A 25,073-nucleotide genomic window follows, 5' to 3' on the forward strand; every position below is an offset into this window, starting at 1 on the left:
TCTCCAAGCAAGAACACTGGAGTGGGTTGCCATTTCCTTCTCCAATGCATGAAAGTGAAAAGGGAAAGTGAAGTTGGTCAGTCATGTCCGACTCTATCGACCCCATGGACTACAGCCTACCAGGCTCCTCCGTCCATGGGATTTTCCAGGCAAAAGTACTGGAGTGGGGTGCCATTGCCTTCTCCAATTGTGAATGATGAGCTGGAAAAAATTTTGAACCACAGACTTCTGGATGGATTATCAGATGCAAACATTCAGGAGCCAGGTAGGGAATCCCTCAGTCCTCAAACTCTGCAAAATTGTGTCACTGTGTCTCTGACATGTTGGGTGGTTTTCTGTATGGTACTGATGGGAGACAGACCTTTCAAATAGGCTGGTTACTTGTGTCAAACTAAAAAAAAAAAAAAAAAAAAAATGGTGTTTCTTGAAATGCTAGACCTGAGAACACTGATTAGAAAGCTTCTCAACAGTTTTCAGGATGACTTATCTACATGTATTTTGTTTTTCTCTCTTTCATGTTTTCTTTCTCTCCCTAGGACAGAGGAGCCTGGTGGGCTACAGTCTATGGGGCTGCAAAGAGTCAAACACGACTGAGCAGCTGAGCACACACACACACCATGAGCAGTTGAGAATTTATTCTAAGAATCTGACTTTGTTGGCAGCCACATGGAAAGCAGCTTTAGTGATGAGTTTTTTGGAATGCTCCCCTAAATTTTCTGTTTCCATCACTCATGCATAAATCTAAGAACCCCTCAGACCAGTTTATTGACTCTATTTTTCCTTAGTAAATCAATCTTATCAAGGCCCATCCTGGACACTCTGTAGAATGGTAGGTCTTCACAAATGCTTCTAAGACATCCTTTGCCTTCAAATAATAAACCACATACACATTAAGGTTCTCAGCCACTTTTCAGTGATCCATGTGATGTTACAGCAAACATCACAACCATTCCTATTGATCCTACTGTGTGTAGTCAGAAAAACTAGCTTTTGCACAACAGTTCTTATAATAAGAATCTTTTATTAGCAGCAAATTCTGCTTTTAATAGTCATTTACTTACATGCTTCACTTTCAATCTCCTATTTACTCACTTAGGAATATACATTTTTCAGCCCCCACATCACACCCATATGTCCTACATTGGTAAAACAATATCTCCTATACAGAACAGGAAAACTCCTACCTTTTTTGCACTCTTAATTTAAATATTATTAAAACAGTATTTGAATGACAAAGAAAAATTAAACATGTATATATCATTTAAAAATTATATTTACAATTGCTCATGACTATGGAGAATTCTACTTGATGATATCAAGCTATCAAAATTGGTACAGCCTTAGTGTTTCTATGGGAATATATTCCCATAATTTTTAAAAACCAAATAATCTACAATAGTACAGTAGAAAGAGAAGACATTGCTCCCCTTTCTTCCACAACAACACACCACTGTAATCAATTTTAGGAGACAATTACTGAGCACAGTTGATTGTATTTCCTTCTGCAATTAGCCTCTATTCATATCCATACATATTCAATTAAAATGGGATCATAGTATCATACAATATATACCATTCAGCCTATATCTTCTGTATCACCTTCTACGTGACTATGCAGAAACCTACTTTATCCCCTTAGTGGCTGTTTTGTGCTCCATTGCAAAGCTCTGTCATAATTAGTTTATGATGAAGATGTCAGTTCTTTTCTCTTCTTTTACCTTTTTTTCTGATTGGAGGATAACTGCTTTCCAACATTGTGTTAGTTACTATACGCCATAAGTGAATCAGCTACAAGTATACATATATTCACTCCCTCTTGGGCCTCCCTTTCCCCCCACCATCCCACACCTCTAGGTCATCCTTAAGCACTGAACTGAGCTCCCGGTGCTATACAGCAGTCTCCCACTAGCTCTTAATATTTATTTTACACACAATGTACGTCAGTGCTCCTCTCTCAATTCATCCCATCCTCTCCTTCCCCTGCTGCATCCACAAGTTCATTCTCTATGTCTACATCTCTATTCCTCCTTGCAAATAGGTTTATCAGTACCGTTTTTCTACATTTCATATATATGCACTAATATATGGTATTTTTCTCTTTCTGACTTACTTCACTCTGTATTACATACTCTAGGTTCATCCACATCACTCCAAATAACCCAATTTCGTTCCTTTTTATGGATGAGTAATATTCCACTGTATATGCCTAACACAACTTCTCTTTTTTTACTTTTTAAACAACATTTCATGTGTAGTCTTGTATATAGTATTGAACCTACTTCAGAATTACTATTACAATTTCTTTCGTAAAACTTACTATTACCATAGTCAGTATTAATCCTTGGTCCTTTATAATTTATCGGCTCTGATCTAGTCTTGATTTTTCAACTATTTATGGTTTGTTTTTGTCTCTTGTTTTCTTGTTTTCATTCATTCTGCAAATGTTTGTTGAGCATTTGCCAAGTGAAGATACTAGACTGGACCTTCCAAATATAAGGCAATGAAACATCAAACAGCTTACAATCCAGTAGGGCAGAAAGAATCTAACTGCAGATAAGAGCAACTAGGTGTTACAGGCTCAGTGACCTGCCTCTGTACTCTACAACATTGAGTTGTTTGCTGGGAGATAATCCAACAGAAAGTCTCTCTTAAATTGAGTCTTGAAAGACAATTAGTTGTTCACAAGTAAGGCAGGTGAACAAAAGTGTTTCCAAGAAGAGGGGGAGCTTTGTAGAAGCTGGAGGTCTCAGGAGAACAGTAAGGACTTTAGTATGCTGAAGTGGGAATGGAAAGTTAAAAGGGAAACAGGACCAGAATAAGTAGAGATGGGCTCACAGCAAAATGAGGTCTTCAGGGCCCTTGATGGGGTTACTATGGAAACATCAAGGCATGCCACAATTCTCTAGCAGCTCCAAAGACAGCATACACCTGGTTCAGCTCATTGTGGCATGGTGGGTACCCCTCCAGCTCTACCTGTCCTATGACAACAGACAACTAACCAAGAAAAGTCTACTTTTCTACTCTTTTGATCTTTGTTTTTGTTTCATGGGCCATCTACAGCTTCACTCCAAAATATATTTCAAAATAAGACATGGGCCTTGGTTTGATATATTAATACATTTAGTCTTTTTTTAAAACAACATGGTGGCAAAAGAGAGTTTCAAATAGAAAAAAACACTATTTCAGTATTATTAACTGAGAAAAGCTAAGAAGTTTCATAATAACATTGAATGAGGTTTGTCATGTGCAAGCCCTGCCCCTCCCCTCACCCCAGGAGAAGGTATAAAGAAGTACAGTTTTTAAAATGATATTATTTACAAAACAGAAATAAGACATAGAAAACAAATTTATGGTTACCACAGGGGAAAGACGGGGGAGAGATAAATTAGGAGTTTGGGATTAACAGATACATGATTTTAAAGAGATAAACAACAAGGCCCTACTGTATATAGCACAGGGAAATACATTCAGTCAGTTCAGTTCAGTTTAGTCTCTCAGTCGTGTCCAGCTCTTTGCGACCCCATGGACTGCAGCACACCAGGCCTCCCTGTCCATCACCAACTCCCAGAGTTTTCTCAAACTCATGTCCATTGAGTCGGTGATGCCATCCAACCATCTCATCCTCTGTCGTCCCCTTCTCCTCCTGCCCTCAATCTTTCCCAGCATCAGGGTCTTTTCCAATGAGTCAGCTCTTTGTATCAGATGGACAAAGTATTGGAGTTTCAGCTTCAACAACAGTCCTTCCAATGAACATTCAGGATTGATCTCTTTTAGGATGGACTGGTTTGATCTCCTTGCAGTCAAAGGGATTCTCAAGAGTCTTCTCCAACACCACAGTTCAAAAGCATTGGTTCTTCAGCACTCAGTTTTCTTTATAGTCCAACTCTCACATCCATACATGACTACTGGAATACCTTATAATAATGTATAATGGAAAAGAATGTTAAAAAGAATATATATGTGTGTGTATATAGCTGAATCACTTTGATGTCTCTAACACAACACTGTAAATCAACTAAGCTTCAACTGTCTAAAAGTACAGGGTTTTATAAAATGAGTTTATCTTTCTTTCTAATTTATATTCAACCTGCTTTCCAGTAAATAAGTAGCAGTCCAGAGGTGGGAGATTGCTAACGTATGGGACCATTTATTTAGGCCATCGACATAAATAAATCATCTAAGGATTTTAGAATTCACCTAAGAATGACAAACATTCTCTATCAGAAAAGCCCCAGGGCCTCCACACCTGCTTGAGATGGGAGTTAAGCTTCAGCGGCTTGACCCGAGGCTCTGTTCCCCTTTAGTGAGAAGGGTTTTTATACAGCGAGATAACTAACATACAGCTATCATTGTGATGGATGTTAGGTCAAGGAACCAAGCTGGAAGTCAAACGTGAGTAAAATCCAAACTTTCCTTTCTCAGTTGTCTGTGTCTTATGATCCCTGTGTCTCTGAAATGATCCATACATTCATTGACTCTATGAAACCAGACTCTGCCATTCTCCAGGGCAAAGCTATAATCCATCCGTAATCAAACAGGAGAACTGATTGCACATTTTCTATGAAGAACCAGTCTCTGGGTGAGAATAACTTGTCTGAGTGATAGTTTCAGAAATGTATTGGGGAGCAAAGGGTCTGTTCTGAAACAGAGCTTTGCTCAGTGGTCAGGAAGGGAAAGGGTTTTTGTATAGGAACAAGGTTAAGAGGAACTGTTGTGTAAATACTTTCGGCCAAGGAACCAAGGTAGAGATCAAAAGTAAGTATTGTTTTCAGCTAATTCTTTGCTGTTTCTGTCTAATTGGTTTACTTTTTGTTCCTTTTTGCCTGTTTTCATTAATTCGGTGTCAGGGCTAAAACAAATTTCATTCCCAGGTTAGGTACAGAGGAGGGGAAGGGAAATTCTTCCATAGGAGGCTAGCTGATGGTAAATTTAAGATTAATTTTAACGTAATTGGGGAAGGGGGCTTGATGCCCCTTCAGGGTAGGTATTTGTACAAGCAGAAATTAGGGGGAATCACTGTGGTTCACTTTCGGGCCAAGGACCAGAGTGGAGATCAAATGTGAGTAAACTTTTGTTCAATTGTTTGTACTGGAGACTTCTGTCCTGTTGTATCAGTTGTGCGGGTTTGTGATATTTTGGTTACATGAGCCATGCCTCGTGTCCCCAAAAGTAAAAGACAGAAAATCAGAAGATAGTCAATTTTTAAGCTGAACAAACAGCCACATCGTTGAATTTGTAAGGAGAGCAGGGTTTGTGGAGAGAAAGGCAGAGAAATGACTGGATTTTTCTGTGGACTGGGCTCTTTCCTGTGATTGGCTTCAGAAGGAGGTTTTTGTTAAGGGGGATATGTCAGGGACTTCGCTGTGAATTACATTCGGCGGCGGGACCAAGGTGGAAATCAATCGTAAGTGCACTTTTCAACTCCTTTTTCTTATAGAGCTGTGAAATTTGGGGGGTTTAATGCTTGGGATATGAGTTGAGGTCAGTTTTGAAAAGAATGGGGTTCTTCTGAAAAATCAGATGAGCCGGGGGCTGGAAATCAGTTTGTCTCAAGAAAGAGCAAAAAGCTAGTTAGTTAATGTGGCACCTAAATGACCAGATTTTCTCTGTATCTGACCATTGAAAGAGATTAGCAGCAAAAAGTGTTTTTTGTTGAGAGGAAAGTAAGTTAAATCTGTGGATCATCTTTGGCCAAGGGACACGTCTGGAGATTAGACGTAAATAATTTTTCTCTATTACCTTCTGAAATGTGGGTCTAAATGCCAGTATGGACTTTTAGAGGCTTAAGTATGAGTTTTGTAGAGATGGGTAAATGAGACTATTTCAGATTTATTATCAGTTTGAAAAGTTAAACTCAGCTCCAAAACTGGATTTGTAGACAAAAAAGATTAATTTAATCTAAACCAAATGACTCAAAGGGGGAAAAATAAGTGTCGATGAAAAAGGACACTTTTCCAAAGATAAAGATGTTTAGCTTTTAAAAATCATAGCAGAGACTTAAATTTTTTACATCTTAAGATTTGTAGAATGTCCCTGGGATAGGATATTAAAATTTTTTCAAATATCTCCGTAACAAGGAATCTTTGCAGCTCTAAAGAGCCAAAGTGAATTAATTTTCATTGAGATTTGCCAAATATTGTACTGATTTTTGCTAGATGTACAAAACAGAAAAGTAGAGAAATGTGTCTGATAAATTATTTTATACCAATAAAAATTAATGGAATGCACTAAAAAATCAGTAAGACATTAGAAAAATATACTTGTCTATGTTAAAGTTTCTGCTTGATTGAGAATCAGCAGCTGTGTTATTTTTAGAGTCTAAAATGAATGAAAAACTGTCAATATTCAGAAATGCTATAGGGGTTCTATACCTTGACAGATGACTCTAAAAAAAAGCCAAATTTCTGTATTAGACTGTACTGGAAATGTATAAATACATCTCCTCTTATAAATGAAGGCAAGAGGGTTGCTCCCAAAAACTCAGCTTTGAAGAAATTTAAGCGAAGGAAAATAAAATAACTGCACTTTTTAGATGCCCACAGACGTTAAAAAGATAGGAAATATTTTAATGAGTATGATTTTTCTTATTACTTGGCGGTGTCTTTGTACCGCTGTGGGGGCTGTGGCCGCTAACGTGGTCTGCAGACCTCGCGGCTGTCTTTAGACTTCGGGGCGTCTTCTTTCATGATTGAAGGACGTTGGCGGCCAGGCCCCTGGGCTCTAGTGGCCACGCACCTGGCCGCTAAAGGCCTCAAAAGGCATGGCCAACCCGGTGATCGCCCATTCAGCTGTGTTATGGCCCGCTTTCCTGACACAGTGATACGAATCATGTCGCTAACAGTAGAGAACAGAAATGTGATGGACGTGAGCTAACATGGGGAAAATAGGGAGAAGCCTGATTTTTAACAGCATATTACAAAAATAAAACTTATATTATTGTATCTGCTTAATAAAAATTACCAGTAGGGGACTATAAAGAACTTAGTTTTTTTTTCAGTGATCTATAATTATTTCAATATCCTCTCATCAAATATATTTAGTAATAAATGTTCAATCAAAATGAAATATATATAAAAGTTAACATTATATATTTATATATATATATAATTTTCTCTTTATACATATAACTCTTAGGGCAAAATTCAGACCAGCAAAAATCTAACTGAAGACTAGCAATCTGGCCATTCAGGTTTTGATCAGTTAACTTACTGAGTTAAAAGTTCAAACTAAATATCATTATAGTTATATTGCTGAAAAAAAATTAGATAAATTTGTGGTGTTTTTAATTTTCAGAAATGTAATGGCTTCAGTAAGATTATATTTCAGGCATACAAAATATCTAAATGTATATAAATGCCATTGATAAAAACTCAATGGCATTTTTTAATAAATGGCTTTTTTTTATAAATTTTTTATAAAAAACAGGAAAGTATTTTCCAACCCCCTCATTCCATGATAGAAAATTTTCAATCTGGGTGTTTTACCCTTTAAAATCATTTTAAAATTTGTTATTGTCATTGTTGTTTACTCTGGCTAATTTCAAAAGTGATACTTGAAAAAGATTATTTTTGGTTTGTGGACAACCTGACAGGACTATTTTAGGGACATTTTAAAACTCTTTTCAAACTGTTTAAACTATGTAAGTATTTTAAACTGTTATAAAATAATTTGGGGCCTTTTAAAAATCTTCCAATTAATTTTAAACTCTATTAAAAAGTTAATATGAGGTCTTACAAGAATTTCCATGTCAAATATGATAATTGTTTAATATTTTAATGCAGGATAGAATGTTTAAAGCCATCAAGGATTGACCCAAATAGGAGTATCTTCATAGGATATTTCATCTCCTTTTTTTCTAGAATTCAACTTATTTTACTGCATAGGCTATTTTATAAAATTCTCTGAAAAAAAATAATACGAAGAGTAAAAGAAAGGAAAATATCAAAACATTAAAAATTCAGTATCTGATATTGAACTGCTTGGTTAACATGGAGGTTTATAGCTTTATAAAATCTGTTCACTGATCTGTGACTTCTCCCAGCAAAGAATTCTTTGTTATTTAATTCACACTCCCCCATTCAAGAACTCAAAGGCCCACCAAGGGGATTTCTAGCAGGCCATCTGACAGCTGCTCAGAAGTGCAGCTCATCAGCTTCTCCTGGGCAGGTGGCTGAAATTACAGTTGACCCTACGAGTCTGCCTGAGACTTGCCCCATATGGTGACAGTCATAAGGCCAGGGCTGGGGGTCTCCCTTTGAGGCCTTTTGCAAGGAGTGGGAGAGTTGTTGGCTTGATCACAGATGGTGAAGGGGTTGACACCCACACACACATGCTCGGACCCAGACTCAGAGTTTAGGGCTCACCCATGAAGGGTGGGTCTGACCCCAACACACCCAAAGGAAGCCCAGGAAGTAGAAGACAGCCTGACATCACTGCACAGGACTAGGAGAGGCAAGGGGGAAGTGATCTTGTTAGATCTGTTCTCACTTCTAAACTCCAAGAGGGTCTGATGAAGTGGTTTTGTTTCTTGGCCTCTTGCGCTGGGTTCCCTTGTAGGAGGCAGGGAACACAGATGAAGGAAAGAAAGATAAGGTCAGAAAACTTAAAACTCTTTTCAAACTGCTCAAACTATTTAAGTATTTTAAACAGTTCTAAAATTATTTAGGGCTTTAAAAAAATCTTTTAATGAATTTTTAAATTCCATTAAAAAGTTGATAGGGCTTCCCTGATAGCTCAGCCAGTAAAGAATCTGCCTGCAATGTGGGAGACCTGGGTTTGATCCCTAGGTTGGGACAATCCCCTGGAAGATATAAGGACTTACAAGAATTTTTGTATCAAATATGCTAATTATTTAATACTTTAATGCAGGAGAGAATGTTTAAAGCTATCAAGGATTGACCCAAAGAGGAGTATCTTCATGGGATATTTCACTTCATTTTTTTCTAAAATTCATATTATTTTGCAGCCTTAGAATGGCTGCAAAGAGTACAAAAAATTCAGAGCTTTCTTAAGGAGTAGGGAGCTACAGAAAAACTCAAAATCATGGCAATTGTGAGTTTGCTTCTTGACTTCCCTGGGTGGCCCCTGGATACTACAAAAAGAGCATGTGGCTCTCTGCACATCTTTCTATTGCATTTCCAAGGTCACCTCCAGACAGTGCACCCCAGTAGAGAACTTCACTGTTACTTAAACACCCTTCTCTGTTCTTCCTTCCTCAGGGTCTGATGCTGAGCCATCCGTCTTCCTCTTCAAACCATCTGATGAGCAGCTGAAGACCGGAACTGTCTCTGTCGTGTGCTTGGTGAATGATTTCTACCCCAAAGATATCAATGTCAAGTGGAAAGTGGATGGGGTTACTCAGAGCAGCAGCAACTTCCAAAACAGTTTCACAGACCAGGACAGCAAGAAAAGCACCTACAGCCTCAGCAGCATCCTGACACTGCCCAGCTCAGAGTACCAAAGCCATGACGCCTATACGTGTGAGGTCAGCCACAAGAGCCTGACTACCGCCCTCGTCAAGAGCTTCAGTAAGAATGAGTGTTAGAGCAAGAGGTCTACAGGCTCCCCAGTCACCTGTGCTGATTCGGTCCCAGCCCCTCACCCCTCCTCAGGCCCTTTGTCCACAGATCAACCCCTATTGCAATCCTCTGACCCATCTCCCCACCTCATCCCCCTCCCCCTCTTTGGCTTTAATCGTGCTAATGTTGGGGGGACAATGAATAAATAAAGTAAATCTTTGCACCTGTGATTTCTCTCTCCTTTCTGATTTAAGGGTTTTTGTTTTGTTTTTTAAATTTTGGGGGGGATGGGGGGCTGCTGCACTGGGTCTACCCACTCCAGTGTACTTGCCTGGAGGATCCCATGGACAGTGGAGGCTGGCAAGCAATAGTCCATAGGGACACAAAGAGCTGGACTCAACTGAAGGGACTTAGCACACACGCACACACTGGGTCTTCATTGCTGCACGGAGTTTCTCTAGTTGCAAAGAGCAGGGACTGCTCTCTAGTTGCGGTGAACCGGCTTCCCACTGAGGTGATTTCTCTTGTTGCAGAGCATGGGTTCTAGAGCATGTGAGCTTCAGTAGTTGCAGCACAGGGGCTCAGTAGTTGCCCAGCCACAGCATGTGGAATCTTCCCAGACCAAGGATGAAACCCAAGTCCCCTGCTTTGGCAGGAAGATTCTCAACCACTGGAGCACCAGGGAAGTTCCTTGGTCAAAGGTTTTTAAACACTGTTTTTCTAATGACCCCAGTTTATCTTCTAAGGAATTAAATATTGAGTTGATAAAAACCATACCATCATTTATAAAAATCATCAGCCTCCATTCTAGCCTACCCTACCTTACTCTTTCATGAAACCCACAAGCCATCTATATTCATAGCCCTCTCCTGGGCCATGGTATGAGAGGCTTGCTTCTTTTTTTTTATTATTGAAATATAGTTGATTTACAATGTTGTGTTAGTTTCAGATGTACAGCAAAGTGACTTAGTTGTCTATATACATATATGCACTCTTTTTTAGATTTTGTTCCCATACAGGTCATCACAGGGTATAGAGTACAGTTTCCTGGGCTATACAATAAGTTTTCCTTAGTTATATATGTCATTGGGATTGAGACTCTTGCCTCTTTGATTTCCCCTTCTCAGCAGGCTTCAGAGCCCTTTGCAGGGTGATGGTTCTTATGATAACATAGTCTTTGATCCAGTTGAATCTAATTTACCAACAGAAAATCTTTCAAAAGAATGGAATGGCTAGAAACAGATTCATTCATTGTGGCTATACAATGATAATAATGTAGGTGAAGAAGCAATAGGGAGATATTTAAGTCCATTATGGCACTTTGACTTAAGGGAATACGATGCCTTCATTACATTTTAAATGCAATAGATGTTGAGGCCTCCTATCTGCCAAAGACCACATTAAATGTTTCCACAACCTAATTTAATTCTTACTACACTACACAGTTAAAATGAAAGAACATGAAAGTTGCCCAGTCGTGTCCAATTCTTTGTGACCCCATTGCAGTCCATGGAATTCTCCAGGCCAGAATACTGGAGTGGATAGCCGTTCCCTTCTCCAGGAGATCTTCCCAACCGAGGGATAGAATCCAGGCCTCCAGCATTGCAGATGGTTTCTTTATCAGCTGAGCCACCAGGGAAGCCCAAGCCCAAGAATAGTGGGTAGCCTATCCCTTCTCCACTGGATCTTCCTGACCCAGGAATCCAATCTGGGTCTCCTGCATTGCAGGTGGATTCTTTTACCAGCTAAGCTACCAGAAAACACAGTTAAAACACAAAATGTTTATTAAAGTGTAAGTCAGGTTCTATATAGCTGAGAGATATTCATACCCTAATACCTACCAATCCTGCCCTTGAATGAATATGTCCCTGCCCACTAAAAAAACTTATGTAAGAATTTTTCAGAGCATCTTCATTCATAAAAGCCCCAAACTAGAAACAACCCAAATGTCCACCAACAGTAGAATGAGTCATTAAATTGTAGCATGTTTGTATATTAAACTATAACTATACCAAACAATATAGATGATTCTCATAAGCATGACAATCAGCAAAAGAAACCAAACACAAAAGATATGCCCTATATTTTCATCTATGAAGAGTTCAAAACCAGGAAAAATACAATTAGAAATTGGGATAGGAATTACTTTGGGCCGCGAAGGCAATGGCACCCCACTCCAGTACTCTTGCCTGGAAAATCCCATGGATGGAGGAGCCTGGTGGGCTGCAGTCCATGGGGTCACCAGGAGTCGAACAAAACGGAGTGACTTCACTTTCACTTTTCACTTTCATGCATAGGAGAAGGCAATGGCACCCCACTCCAGTGTTCTTGCCTGGAGAATCCCAGGGACAACGATGCCTGGTAGGCTGCCATCTATGGGGTCGCACAGAGTCGGACACGACTGAAGCGACTTAGCAGCAGCAGCAGCGGAGGTAGTGCCTAAGAGAATATAAGATGGGGCTTCTTGTATTCTTGGTAATGTGAAGCATGCCATTTTGTGAAAATGTATTGAGCTGTGAAATTATAATCTGTGCACGATTCTGTATATGCATTCTACTTCAAGATATGCTCACATCAATATCTTATACCCAATTTACAGATAAGAGAGGCCAAGAGGAATAAGTAATAGATCAAAGCCACACAGATGGTGGGCCAAGGATCAAATCCCCACCTGCCCAATTCTGCTCTCTTGACATCTATATAACCATTCTGCCTTCCGGTGCTTAGGGTGCTGCACAGAACAGAAACTCAAATGCTACCTTCTCAGGGACTTCTCCATTTGGAAATCAGAGGCATACACACATAAGTAGCAATGGAAAGGAACAGACGTTCAGCTATGGGCAAAAGAATGTAGCTAACCTGATCCATATATTAGGATCCCATGAATGAGAGGTTATGTGTTTGGGAAGCGGGGAGGTCAGGAGGAGGCCACATATAAAACCAACCTTGACTCTCTTCCCCCACTTCTGTGCAGGCATCCTAGCCTCTCCCATCTCATCTACTTACCCATCCAACAAATATTTACTGAGCACCTTTTTCAGCTGATACCCTGAAAGAGGTACACAAGTAACTAAGATGGTGTCCTTTCCTTCAAGAACTTTATAATCCAGTTTTTCTTCCATTTTTTTTCCTTTCCTTTGTCAGTACTGGAGCAAGTGGGAAAGGACTCTCATGGGAAAAGAGGGTAGGGAGACAACACTGACATTGTACATCTTGAGGATATTTATTTTTATCAAGTCTCTGAAATTTTGGAGGTCTGAACAAAGTTCAGAAAGACTTAGTAAGGTCCCTTCAAATGACATAAACTTTCTCATCCATCTCTGGAGGCAAAACTCAACAGTCAATAGCATCTCTGATCCCATGCAAGGGTCTTTTCATAAAGCAAAACTTTGAAGACAGACCCACTGTGACTCAAGGAAGTAGAAACAGGTATTACGGGTAATAATTGTATCCTACAAAAAGATACGTTCAAATTCCAGCTCGCATTCCTATAAAAGTGACCTCATTTGGGAATAGGGTTCTCGCAGATGTAATCAAATTAAAGTGAGATTATACTGAAATGCTGGTAAAGATGCAGTGAAACTGGATCTTTCATCCATTGCTAGCGGAAATGTAAGATGTTACAGGTAACACTAGAAAATAGTTGGCTGGTTTCCTGAAAAACTAAACAAAATACACCAGTAATTGCATTCCACAGCATTTATCCCCAAGAAATAAGAAAGTACACATACACAAAAACCTGTTCATAGTTATTCATAACAGTTTTGTATATAATAACTGCAAACCACCAACATGGCCCCCTATACATGACTCGAAAGGTGACTCAGCAGATCCCTCAACATGCCTCTAACTAATAGGCTGAACAAATTGTGATATATCCATTTTATGGATACCATGTAGCAATAAAAAGAAACAAAATACTGATATATATGCAACAACTAGGATGATCCTGAAGTGTACTATACTGAGTGGAAAAAAAAGAAAGCCAGTCTCAACAGGTCACACAGTACAAGATTCTTTTTACATGACATTATTGTTGTTGTTGCTCAGTCGCTCAGTCATGTCTGACTCTTTGTGACCCCATGGACTGCAGCACACCAGGCTTCCCTGTCCTTTACCACCTCCCGAAGCTTGCTCAAACTCGTGTCCATCGAGTCAGTTGCCATTCAACCATCTCATCCTCTGTCGTCCCCTTCTCCTCCTGCCCTCAATCTTTCCCAGCATCAGGATCTTTTCTAATGAGTTGGCTGTTCGCATCAGGTTGCCTAAATATTGGAGCTTCAGAATCAGTCCTTCCAATGAATATTCAGGGTTGATTTCCTTTAGGATTGACTGGTTGGATTTCCTTGCAATCCAAGGGACTCTCAAGAGTCTTCTCCAACACCACAGTTCAAAAGCATCAATTCTTCAGCACTCAGCCCTCTTGAAACTATATTATTATCGAGGTGGAGAACAGATTACTGGTTGCCAGGGGTGAGGGTTGGTGGGGGAAAAGAAGACTGAATGTAACTATAGAGGGAGAACTTGGTGGGCATCCCTGGTGGTCTAGGGGTTAAAAATCCACCTGCCAATGCAGGGGGCTCAGGTTCAATCCCTTCTCTGGAGTATTCCACATGCTGTGATACAACTAAGCCTGTGCACCACAACTACAGAGCCCGAACTCACTCTATAGAGCCTGTGCTCTGCAACAAGAGACGCACCACAATAAGAAGCCTGCATACCGCAACTAAAGAGTAGCACCACCACAACCAGGTTCACCACAACTGCATCTAGAGAAAACCCCAACGCAGCAACCAAGACCCAGTGCATCCAACAGTTAATTAAAAATTTAAAAATATGGGGAGAAATTGGTGATAAGGGAATAATCCTATTTCTGGATTGCAGTAGTGGTTATATACATCTAGAAATGTGATAGGGCTTCTCTGGTGGCTCAGACAATAAAAAATCTGCCTGCAATGCAGCAGACATGGGTTGGATCCCTGGGTCGGGAAGATCCCTTGGAAAAGAGAATGGCAACCCACTCCAGTATTCTTGCCTGGAGAATCCCATGGACAGAGGAGCCTGGTGGGCTACAGTCCACGGAGTCTCAAAGAGTCAGGCACAACTGAGTGACTAACAGTTCCACTTTCATCAGATCAGTTCAGTTGCTCAGTCGTGTCCGACTCTTTGAGACCCCATGAATCGCAGCACACCAGGCCTCCCTGTCCATCACCAACTCCCGGAGTTCACTCAGACTCACGTCCATCGAGTCAGTGATGCCATCCAGCCATCTCATCCTCTGTCGTCCCCTTCTCCTCCTGCCCCCAATCCCTCCCAGCATCAGAGTCTTTTCCAATGAGTCAACTCTTCGCATGAGGTGGCCAAAGTACTGGAGTTTCAGCTTCAGCATCATTCCTTCAAATGACATAGCATGGTACATACACATTGTAGCAATGTCACATTGCTGAGGTTGATATTGTGCTATAATTATGTAAGAAGTAACCACTGGGGGAAATGGGTGAAGAGCACACCAGACATCTATGTTCTGTCACTGCAGCTTCCTGTTATTCTCTAGTTTTTTTCAAAATAATCTTTTTTTAAGTGAGGTCATTTTGAATTAGGGTGGTCCCTAAATCCAATGCCCAGTGTCCTTCTATAAAGAGATTAGAGATGCAGCGACACACAGGGAGAAGGTCATGTGGTGATGAAAGCAAAGATTGGAATAAAGCAACTGCAAAGTAATTCACATCAAGGATCACTGAGCGTGCGTGTGTGCTCAGTCGCTTCAGCTATGCCAGACTCTTCTCAATCCTACGGTCTGAAGCCCACCAGGCTCCTCAGCACATAAGATTCTCCAGGCAAGAATACTAGAGTGGGTTGCTGTGCCCTCCTCCAGGGGATCTTCCCAATCCAGGGATCCAACCCATGTTTTCTGCATTGCAGGCAGGTTCTTTATCCCTGAGCCACCAAGAAAGCCCCCCAAGGATCATTGGAGAGCCAGAAAAGCTAGCAAAGAGGCTTGTGGTGGCTTCTGCCTCAGAGCTTCAAGCAGGAACCACTTTAATTTCAAGCTTCTGGCCTCCTGAACTGAATAAATTTGTGTCATTTCAAGTCACCAAGTTCGTGGTATCAGGTTTGCCAAAAAGTTCATTCTGGTTTGCCCGTACCATCTTATGAAACTATTTAGCCACCCCAATACTTTGTTGGGCTCCCTTGGTGGCTCAATGGTAAAGAATCCACCAGCCAATGCAGGAGACACGAGTTTGGTCCCTGAGTCGGGAGGATTCCCTGGAGGAGGAAACGGCAACCCACTCCTGTATTCTTGCCTAGGAAATCCCATGGACAGAGGAGTCTGGCAGGTGACAGTCCATGGGGTCGGGCATGACTTAGCGACTGAAGAACAACAAATGCTTTGTCACAGCAGCCCAAGCAAACTAACATAATGGTGATAACAGGGATGAGAGTTCAGTTCTCAACAAACTTCCATCTGTACAGATGAATGAGTCAGCATCAGAAAATCATTAATTCTCTTATTGGTTAATAGGACAAGGAAGCTGAATCAGCCCCCTGAAATGACAGCATCAGAAAAGAAAATGGTTTAGGGAAATTGAAAAAACCAGTAGTCTATAGATCTGTGGCACCTTCTATAGGCCTGGCAGCCACCTGGGCTCACCAAAGTCCAGCAACTCAAGAAAATACAAAGAGACTTACTAGGTTGGGGGACACAATGAAAGAGCTAGGTCTTGGAATTGTCAGTGCTTGGACCAGGTACAGTGTAAAAAAATAAACAGACAAGGATCTGTCTTCACTTCCTCTTTCCCTTTCCTCTTTCATTGCTTATCCTCCATCGATCAGCTTTTGCTGCTGCTTCCTCCTCCTCTATCTCCCTTTTGGTCCCCCAATTCTTGCTCTCCACCATCCATTTTTTGATTGTTTTTTTGTTACTATTTCTTGACTCACCCTCTTTTCTCTCTGTTTTATCCAAATTTTACATTTAATTATCAACCTGTTTAAGAACCTATGGGGATGTGTTAGCACCAAATCTAAGACCCATGGTTAATTCTGGAAACGCCTTTTCTTATTAAAAAAAAAAAGAAAGTTAATAGAAAGTTACAGCATAGTTTTGAAGCTACTCTAATGTACTCTAATAGACATTAGAGCTGGAAAAAAAGACTCCAGGATCCATAATCCATAGCTTTGTCTTAATATAATGCAAATGTCTTATATCATACAAACCCAGAGGGGAAATGATGCATCCAAGAGTACTTGGGGTGGTGTGGTGGGTGGAACAGGTGGCTTAGGAGTGGTGGATGGAAGTAGGGGTTTAGCCATTGGACTATCCCAATCTTATGACACTAAATATTTATTATTATTCTAAACCCACTCCCAACTACCAGGAAGTTTTGGTTCTTTTAGCTGTGTCTTAGTGTATATGCAATCCATATGCTGCTTTCAAGATGTCCAATTATTTTTATTCCCAAACAGGTGATGCCCAGCTCCATGCCATAGATGTGGACCTCTTTTTTCTCACGAATGATTGATATTTCATGCTTGGTAAGTCTCGAACACTGTTGAAACACTGTCTCTGCCTAGGAAAAGACTACCAACCCAGCTGAAGGTGGGGGTATGCCAGTGTAGGGCCCCCAAGTTTTCCTTGAGAGACTTCCTTTTCTCACTTCCTTTTATTCCTTTTCTCATTTAGTAGTGATTGAATGCCTAAAATATTGCTGGCACTGTTTTAGATGCTGGAGATACAACATAGGTAAAATTCCCTGCCCTTGTGAGGATTATAGTCTAGCTGCAGAGATAAATGATAAATAAGATGAATACATAAACAATATCTTAAATAATTATATGTATTAAATAAAAATTTATAGCAGAGAAAGAGGGCAGTGATTGTTAGAGTGAGGTTATAAGGTCAGATCAGTCATGAGGAATGTTGTCACTAATAAGGTAACATTTAGATTTAAAGACCTAAATGAAGTGAGGAAGTGAATCATGATAAGGGATAACCATTTTAGGCAGCGGGAAGAGCAATGGATGAAAAGTCCTAAAGTAGGTGTGTACCCAGAGTGTTGACAGCACAGAGTCACAGCGGGGAGGGGCAGGTCCTACAGGCGCCCGTTGGGTACAGGAAAATTTTTTATACTCCAAGTAAGACAAACAGTGGGTTTTGAGCAAAATAATTTCACATGACTTATACATAACCGGACCCTCCTGAGTGCTCTGATGAGAATACACTGTCAGGGGTGGGATAGGACCCATCGCTAGGAGTTTACTAGAATAACCTAAGGCAAGAGGTCACACTGCTTTGAAAGCAGGACTAACAGGACATGCTGACAATGTGGGTGCAGAAAAAGACAGAGGAGACAAGGTTGCATCCAGGATTTTCTGCCTGAGGAATTGGGATAGAGTTGCTTTAATGAAATGAGGAAGCTTACAGAAGTTGCAAGTCTGGGAGAAAAGCTCAATTTGGTCCATCTAGAATTAACTTTTGCATAGAGTATGAGGTATGAGAGTCAACATAAATATTATGTTTTCATACAGATACCCAGTTGCCCAAGCACCATTTATTTTTAAAGATTTTAATTTTCTCTGTTGGATTACTTTGGCACATTTGTTGAAAAACAGTTAACCATAAAAGTGAAAGAAAAAGCATTAGTCATTCAGTAGTGTCTGACTCTTTGTGACCCCATGGACTATAGCCCGCCAGGCTCCTTGTCCATGGGGATTCTCCAGACACTCAATATTCTTTATGGTCCAACTCTCACATCCGTACATAACTACTGGATTAACCATAGCTTTGACTATACAGACTTTTGTCAGCAAAGTGACGTCTCTGCTTTTTAATAAGCTGTCTAGGTTTGTCATAGCTTTTTTTCCAAGGAGCGTCTTTTAATTTCATGGCTGCATTCACCATCCGCATTGATTTTGGAACCCAAGAAAATAAAATCTGTCACTGTTTCCACTTTTTCCCCATCTATTTGCCATGAAGTGATACCAAACATTACTTTTCCATCTTCATATGAATTGCTTTCCTCTCCTTTGAAGTGTCAAATCACTACCTCCAACATCCTCTTTTGTCTTTAGCTGAAGATGATATTTAAGATGACGGTTTCAGCCATTTGGGCAAGTTACTCAGTTTTTCTAGATCTCTTCCACTTATCCATGTGATTAAACTGTTTTCTCCTGTTAATGTGTCTCAGGTCAATTTAATTGTCAGACCAGCCAGAAGAATCTAAAGCAGTAGAGAAAAATGTATTCCTTCCTGACAAAGGCTTGTGAAAATCGTCTAGCAGCGAAAGATCGGTGCTGTAAGAGAGAGAAGGAAAAATTGCTGAGGCATATCTAGTATGTGAGGTGGGAAAGGGGGACCACAAGTAGAGATGTTACCCTTACCTAGGAACACAGACAGCTCACCCAGTAACAGAAGAGAAAGGGGTGTCCACAGGCACTGATGACATTAACCTTGCCTTGTGGACGTGCAAACTGTTACTAAGGAGGTTATGTAATGTGCTTAAGATTACAGAGTTCATATGAGGTAGAACTATGTCTTAAACCATAAGCCCAAAACAGCAGTTTTTCTCATAGTTTTGCACATGGCACGTTCTGTGTAAGTTTTCAATGTTACTGGTTTGTAACAGTACTAGTTGAGCCTCAATTAACTTCTCTAATACTAACAAAGGGCTTCCCTGGTGGCTCAGATGGTAAAGCGTCTGTTTGCAATGCAGGAACCAGAGTTCGATCCCTGAGTTGGGAAGATCCCCTGGAGAAGGAAATGGCAACCCACTCCAGTACTCTTGCCTGGAAAATTCCATGGACAGAGGAGCCTGGTAGGCTACATTCCATGGGGTCGCAAAGAGTCAATAGGACTGAGTGACTTCACTTTCACTTTTCAATACTAACAAAACAGTTGAACTTTACAGTGAATATGAATCTTTTCTATTAGTCCTTCTCAAAAAAAAAAATATATATATATATATGTTTTTTTTAACTTTTTATTTTATCCTGGGCTATAGCCGATTAACAATTTTGTGATAGTTTCAAGTGGACAGCAAAGCGACTCAGCCATACATAAACATGTCTCCATTCTCCCCTAAATTTCCCTCCCATCCAGGCTGCCATGTAACATTGAGCAGAGTTCCATGTACTACACAGTAGGGCCTTGTTGGTTACCCATTTTAAATATAGTGGAATGTACATGGCCATCCCGAATTCCCCGTCTCTTCCTTCCTGGCAACCATAAGGTCGCTCTCTAAGTTGGTGAGTCTGTTTCTGTTTGCAAGTAAGTTTATCTGGAAAAAACACAAATTTTTATTTCATTAAAGGCTCAAAGAACAACCTCCAACCTATGACATAGTAACAAAATATTGATGGTCAAGGTAGGAAACAAAAATTACACAGAGAAGACCTTCTGCAATACTGTTGGTGGCTCAACACATACCAAGTTGTAACAGATTTGTACACTATGGTACAGTAATGGATAGTAATGTCTCAACACTGGCAGAGATCATGTCACTGAATCCACCAACAACCCATTTGTAGTTTGTATTATAAGCAAACTAAGACTTAGAGTACATACTACATCCAAGGTCATTTCCTAAGTCAGGAAATACTAAAATCAGTTTTCAAATTCAGGCAGCCTGATCAAGAGCCCAAATTCTAAAATGCAGTCCCTTGATAACTACTATTCATGGTTGCAATTTTCAGGATCGAAGAATCACCGAACTTTGAATGAGAGGAGCTGGAAATTGAATATCTCATTAACAGATTTAGAGACTAAAAAGTATGGCATGACATGGTCACTGGGAGACAGAATCAAGATTTGAAGTCAGTGTTCTTTCTACCTGTTTTGTTTTTACCAGATGCAGCAATGAACTAATTAAAGACTTCTCAAGGGAGGAATTCATGACCTTCAGCAAAAATGGAGGGTCATCCAAGCCCAAGACAACTAGGAGTATTGGTCTAGTTTGGAAAGATAACTCATTAACCAAAGGTCCCTTTTTGGATCCCCAGTGTTTTCCACCATCACAGCACTCAGGCCCCAACCATGCCCAAACCACCCCAACCCCAGACTGGTTATTACTGAGTTTCATGGTGACTGGCCTAAGACCAAAAAAGTAATGAAGTCGTAACAAGGGAGAACCCCAAGGACCAAGATAGCAACTGTCATAGCAACGGTCACAGTGCTTTGGTCAAGGAGAAGATCTTTTGGGGAACTGAAAACAGAACCTTGAGCACATCTGCTGGTTTCACTCCCATCCTCCTTCAACAGCCTGTGTGGTTCACACACTCCACACCCTTGCACTAGTTTCCATGGCCCCCTGCACCTGGGACCCCCACAGCACCCGACCAAGTCTGTGTCCAGCACTAGGATGGAAGCAGCATGGACCCTACCCTTGTTTAATACCATCCTGCCTAACCCCACTGCCCCATCTCCAGTCCTAGAGGCTTGAAAACCTCAGCCCAGAAAGGTCAGCATCCTCTAAGTGGCTTGATGTGGTAACAGAATGCATATACACTGTATGTGAGAAGGAAGCTGTGAGCAGTCAGGTTCCTCGTGAGGCCCCTGAAGAAGTGTCTGAGAGAAACAAGAAACAATTCAGTGGAATCTAAAAAGAAATGATACGAACAAAATTACTTGCAAAACAGGAAGAGACTCAACAGACTTAGAGAATGAATTTATGGTTGCCAGGGGTGAAGGGATATTTAGGAGTTTGGGATGGTCATGTACACACTGCTATATTTAAAATGGATAACCAACATGGTCCTACAGTATAACACAAGGAACTCTGCTCAATGTTATGTGGTGGCCTGGATGGGAAGGAGTTTAGGAGAGAATGGAGACACATGTATATGTATGGCTGAGCCCCTTTGCTGTCCACCTGAAACTATCACAGTATTGTTAATTGGCTATATCCCAACACAAAATAGGAGAAGGCAATGGCAACCCGCTCCAGTACTCTTGCCTGGAAAATCCCATGGGCTGAGGAGCCTGGTAGGCTGCAGTCCATGGGGTCACGAAGAGTCAGACACGACTGAGCGACTTCACTTTCACTTTCAATACAAAATAAACAGGTTAAATTTAAAAAAAATTTTTAAAGAAACCATTCATGTTGAATAGTTTGAGCATCTCAGGGATAGGAGGCTGGGAACACAGGGATGATTCACAGAAACATTTCAGATCACATTTCAGTAAATTTCCCAGCTCCCAGGACAGAAGCCGTCTCCTCTACTTTTCCCCCTTCCATCTATGCATGTAGCCATGTACACAGCCATTCAGCCATGTGTTGGTCCTCACTCAAGTCACAGGGTTAATTGTTTGCACTTCTACACCAAGCAACCCTAACTAATATAGGTAATATCCATTTGTATGGATGCCCACATTCCTTCATTCCACAGATTTTCTTATTAGCATCTTCAGTACCTGGCTCTGTGCTATGTTCTGCAGAAACATGGTGAACAAGATAGAGCTCTCAACCTCAAGGAGCTCCCAACCTAGTGTGGAAACAAGCTAGCAGAAATCCCACCAGAGCAGTGGCATGTCTACAGGGCCCTGTGGAACCACACAGGATGGGCCCATAACACACGTTGGAGGTCAGGAAACCTCCATACAAGGAAAGATACATACCTTCATCCTCCTGCCCAAACAGTAGCCAACCTGGGATTTACCTGACCCCAGGTAAACACCCCAGGGTGTTCTCTGGCTTCTCTGGTGGCTCGGTGGTAAAGAATCTGTCTGTCAATGTGGGAGAGGTGGGTTTGATTCTGGGTGGAGAAAAATCCCCTGGAGAAGGAAATGGCAACCCACTCCAGTATTCTTGCCTGGGAAATCCCATGGACAGAGGAGCCTGCCAGGCCACAGTCTATGGGGATAGCAAGAGTCAGACACAACGTAGTGACTAAACACAACAACAAAAGGGTGTTCTCATGAATCACTCCAGTGCTCCAACCCTTTGAGTGGGAAGCCATGGGCTAAGGCACTGTGACATGGGGATCCATCACTTGGAAACCTATTTACCCTGTCTAGGTCTTAGGTTCTTTGTCTATAATAAAGCAATAGAAATAAAACCTCTGTCTCAGTATTACTATGAACATTAAATGAAATATTGTGTGTAATTCACTTAGGATAGGGCATGTCACAGAGAATGTGGACAATCCACAATCTTTTCTGATTTTTAATGTTTCATAGGTTCTTGGTTTCCATGGCTGAGCTCAGTGAATATTCTCCCTGCAGTGATTCCACAAGGAAGCTTTTTAATTTTGTGTGAAATCTTCATTTCTTCCAGTTTGCAATAATACACCACAGTCCTTCTGTTCCTCTTCACCTAGTTGATATGTAAAGGCAAGAAAATTCTCTCAACCTTCTGAAAAATGGAAATACTGAGACACAAAGTAGAACCATTTATTGATACAATATCTCGCCCACAGGCCTAAGGATCAACTTCAGTTCAGTGTATTTCCTCCTCCAGGGCATCCTGCCTGACACTGTTATGGAACATAAAAATGTTGCAAGATTGGCAAACAGTCCTTGAAATTACTGGACAGTAGCTATTTGAGGAATTATGCTCTGAGCCTTAATTTCATTCCTTTTCTAATCATAATCCTATAGGTTTGGGATTGTATCTGCACTCAATGACCTGAAGAATGGTAGCCTTGCTGTATAGCACAAGGAACTCTGCTCAATGTTGTGTGGCAGCCTGGATGGGAGGGAATTTGGGAGAGAATGGATACATGTATACGTATGGCTGAGGCCCTTCTCTGTTCACCTGAAACTATCACCACATTGTTAATCGGCTATCAGATCAGATCAAATCAGATCAGTCGCTCAGTTATGTCCGACTCTTTTCGACCCCATGAATCACAGCACGCCAGGCCTCCCTGTCCATCACCAACTCCCGGAGTTCACTCAGACTCACGTCCTTCAAGTCAGTGATGCCATCCAGCCATCTCATCCTCTGTCGTCCCCTTCTCCTCTTGCCCCCAATCCCTCCCAGCATCAGAGTCTTTTCCAATGAGTCAACTCTTCGCATGAGGTGGCCAAAGTACTGGAGTTTCAGCTTCAGCATCATTCCTTCCAAAGAAATTCCAGGGCTGATCTCCTTCAGAATGGACTGGTTGGATCTCCTTGCAGTCCAAGGGACTCTCAAGAGTCTTCTCCAACACCACACTTCAAAAGCATCAATTCTTCGGCGCTCAGCCTTCTTCACAGTCCAACTCTCACATCCATACATGACCACATACCCCAATACAAAATAAAAATATTTTAAGTGTTGTAGGATTAAGGTGGAAGGTGCATTTCCCAAAAGACTAAAATTTCGTACTGGAAAAATAAAAAAAAGAAACGAGCTCTCCAAACATCAGCACATGGTTTCAAGTGGTCCAACCATTCAGCTCTCTTCTCACCAGAAGGATGGTGAACTAAAAGTGTGTTTATATCATTGTGGAAAGGAGGCTCTGGAGTCTAAGACATCACAGACTCTTCTTGGACGACCTGCCAGCCGAGACCTGGCTTCTCACCCAGGTTCACATGGGCACAGGTGACAGCTCATTTACTGAAGTCCTCTAAAAACCCGATCTGGGTTTTTTGCCCTTCCCTATTGGAAAGAGACACAAAACAAGGAAAAAATGAGCATCACAGATAGAGAGGAATGAGAAAATAAATAGATAAATAACTTGGGGAGTCAGAATATATTCAACTCATTCTCTTACAACTTCTGCCCCTACACCTATTCCTGGATTCTTTCATTCTATAGACATTTACGAGCACTTGGGTCTGTGTCCTGGGGGCTGGTGGGTAGGTGAGGGAAGATGCACAGTAAAGAGGAAGACACAGATGTCCCTAACTTCACAAGGCTGCAGATGACCTACAAACGCTCACCTTGGGCCCTTTAAGATCCTCAGCCACCACAGAAGCTTGAATGTGTTCCCTGGACCTGAATAAAATAAGGACCTTTCCCTACTCCCATTCATGTCTCTGTACTTGCCACAGACTCAAAGGTCCACATATGAGCTTCCCACATATGTTTTCTTTCACTGCCCACCAAAGACAATGACCCAGAAGTGAGGAAATTCTGGATTGAGGATCACCAATCTAAATGGATAATCTATCCTAGACGTCTACATTCTGGGGGAGCTGCTTAAATTCTCTTCTTCTGTTTTAACAAATAGAAAATATTTTGTGTGTGGGTACACAGTGTTTTGGAGAAGGCAATGGCATCCCACTCCAATACTGTTGCCTGGAGAATCCCATGGATGGAAGAGCCTGGTGGGCTACAGTCCATGGGGTCGCTAAGAGTTGGACACGACTGAGCGACTTCACTTTGACTTTCCACTTTCATGCATTGGAGAAGGAAATGGCAGCCCACTCCAGTGTTCTTGCCTGGAGAATCCCATGGACGGAGAAGCCTGATGGGCTGCAGTCCATGGGGTCGCACAGAGTCGGACATGACTGAAGTGACTTAGCAGCAGCAGCAGCACACAGTGTTTTATTTAACAAATTAATGTTTGTAATTTAATTCCACAGTGTATTGAATTAAAGAACATTTGGAAAAAGATTAGAGGGAAAAGGGGACT

The 25,073-nt window shown here is 41.1% G+C and overlaps 1 protein-coding gene across 3 annotated transcripts in view; it reads left to right on the forward strand.

The window, feature by feature from the left end:
- The window catches only part of LOC133257105 (immunoglobulin kappa light chain-like), a 122,547-nt gene extending 112,799 nt beyond the window's left edge, over positions 1-9,748 (forward strand). The window contains exons 3-4 of one of the 3 annotated variants that reach the window (XM_061432594.1): positions 4,698-4,755; positions 9,219-9,748. In XM_061432594.1, the coding sequence (XP_061288578.1) occupies positions 4,698-4,755; positions 9,219-9,544 (384 nt within the window). In that variant the 3' untranslated portion in view covers positions 9,545-9,748. The other 2 variants (XM_061432595.1, XR_009739409.1) reach the window with 2 other exon arrangements.
- The last annotated feature ends 15,325 nt before the right edge of the window (positions 9,749-25,073 follow it).

The sequence above is a fragment of the Bos javanicus genome, chromosome 11 (genome assembly GCF_032452875.1).
Source record: "Bos javanicus breed banteng chromosome 11, ARS-OSU_banteng_1.0, whole genome shotgun sequence".
Classification (NCBI taxonomy): Eukaryota; Metazoa; Chordata; class Mammalia; order Artiodactyla; family Bovidae; genus Bos; species Bos javanicus.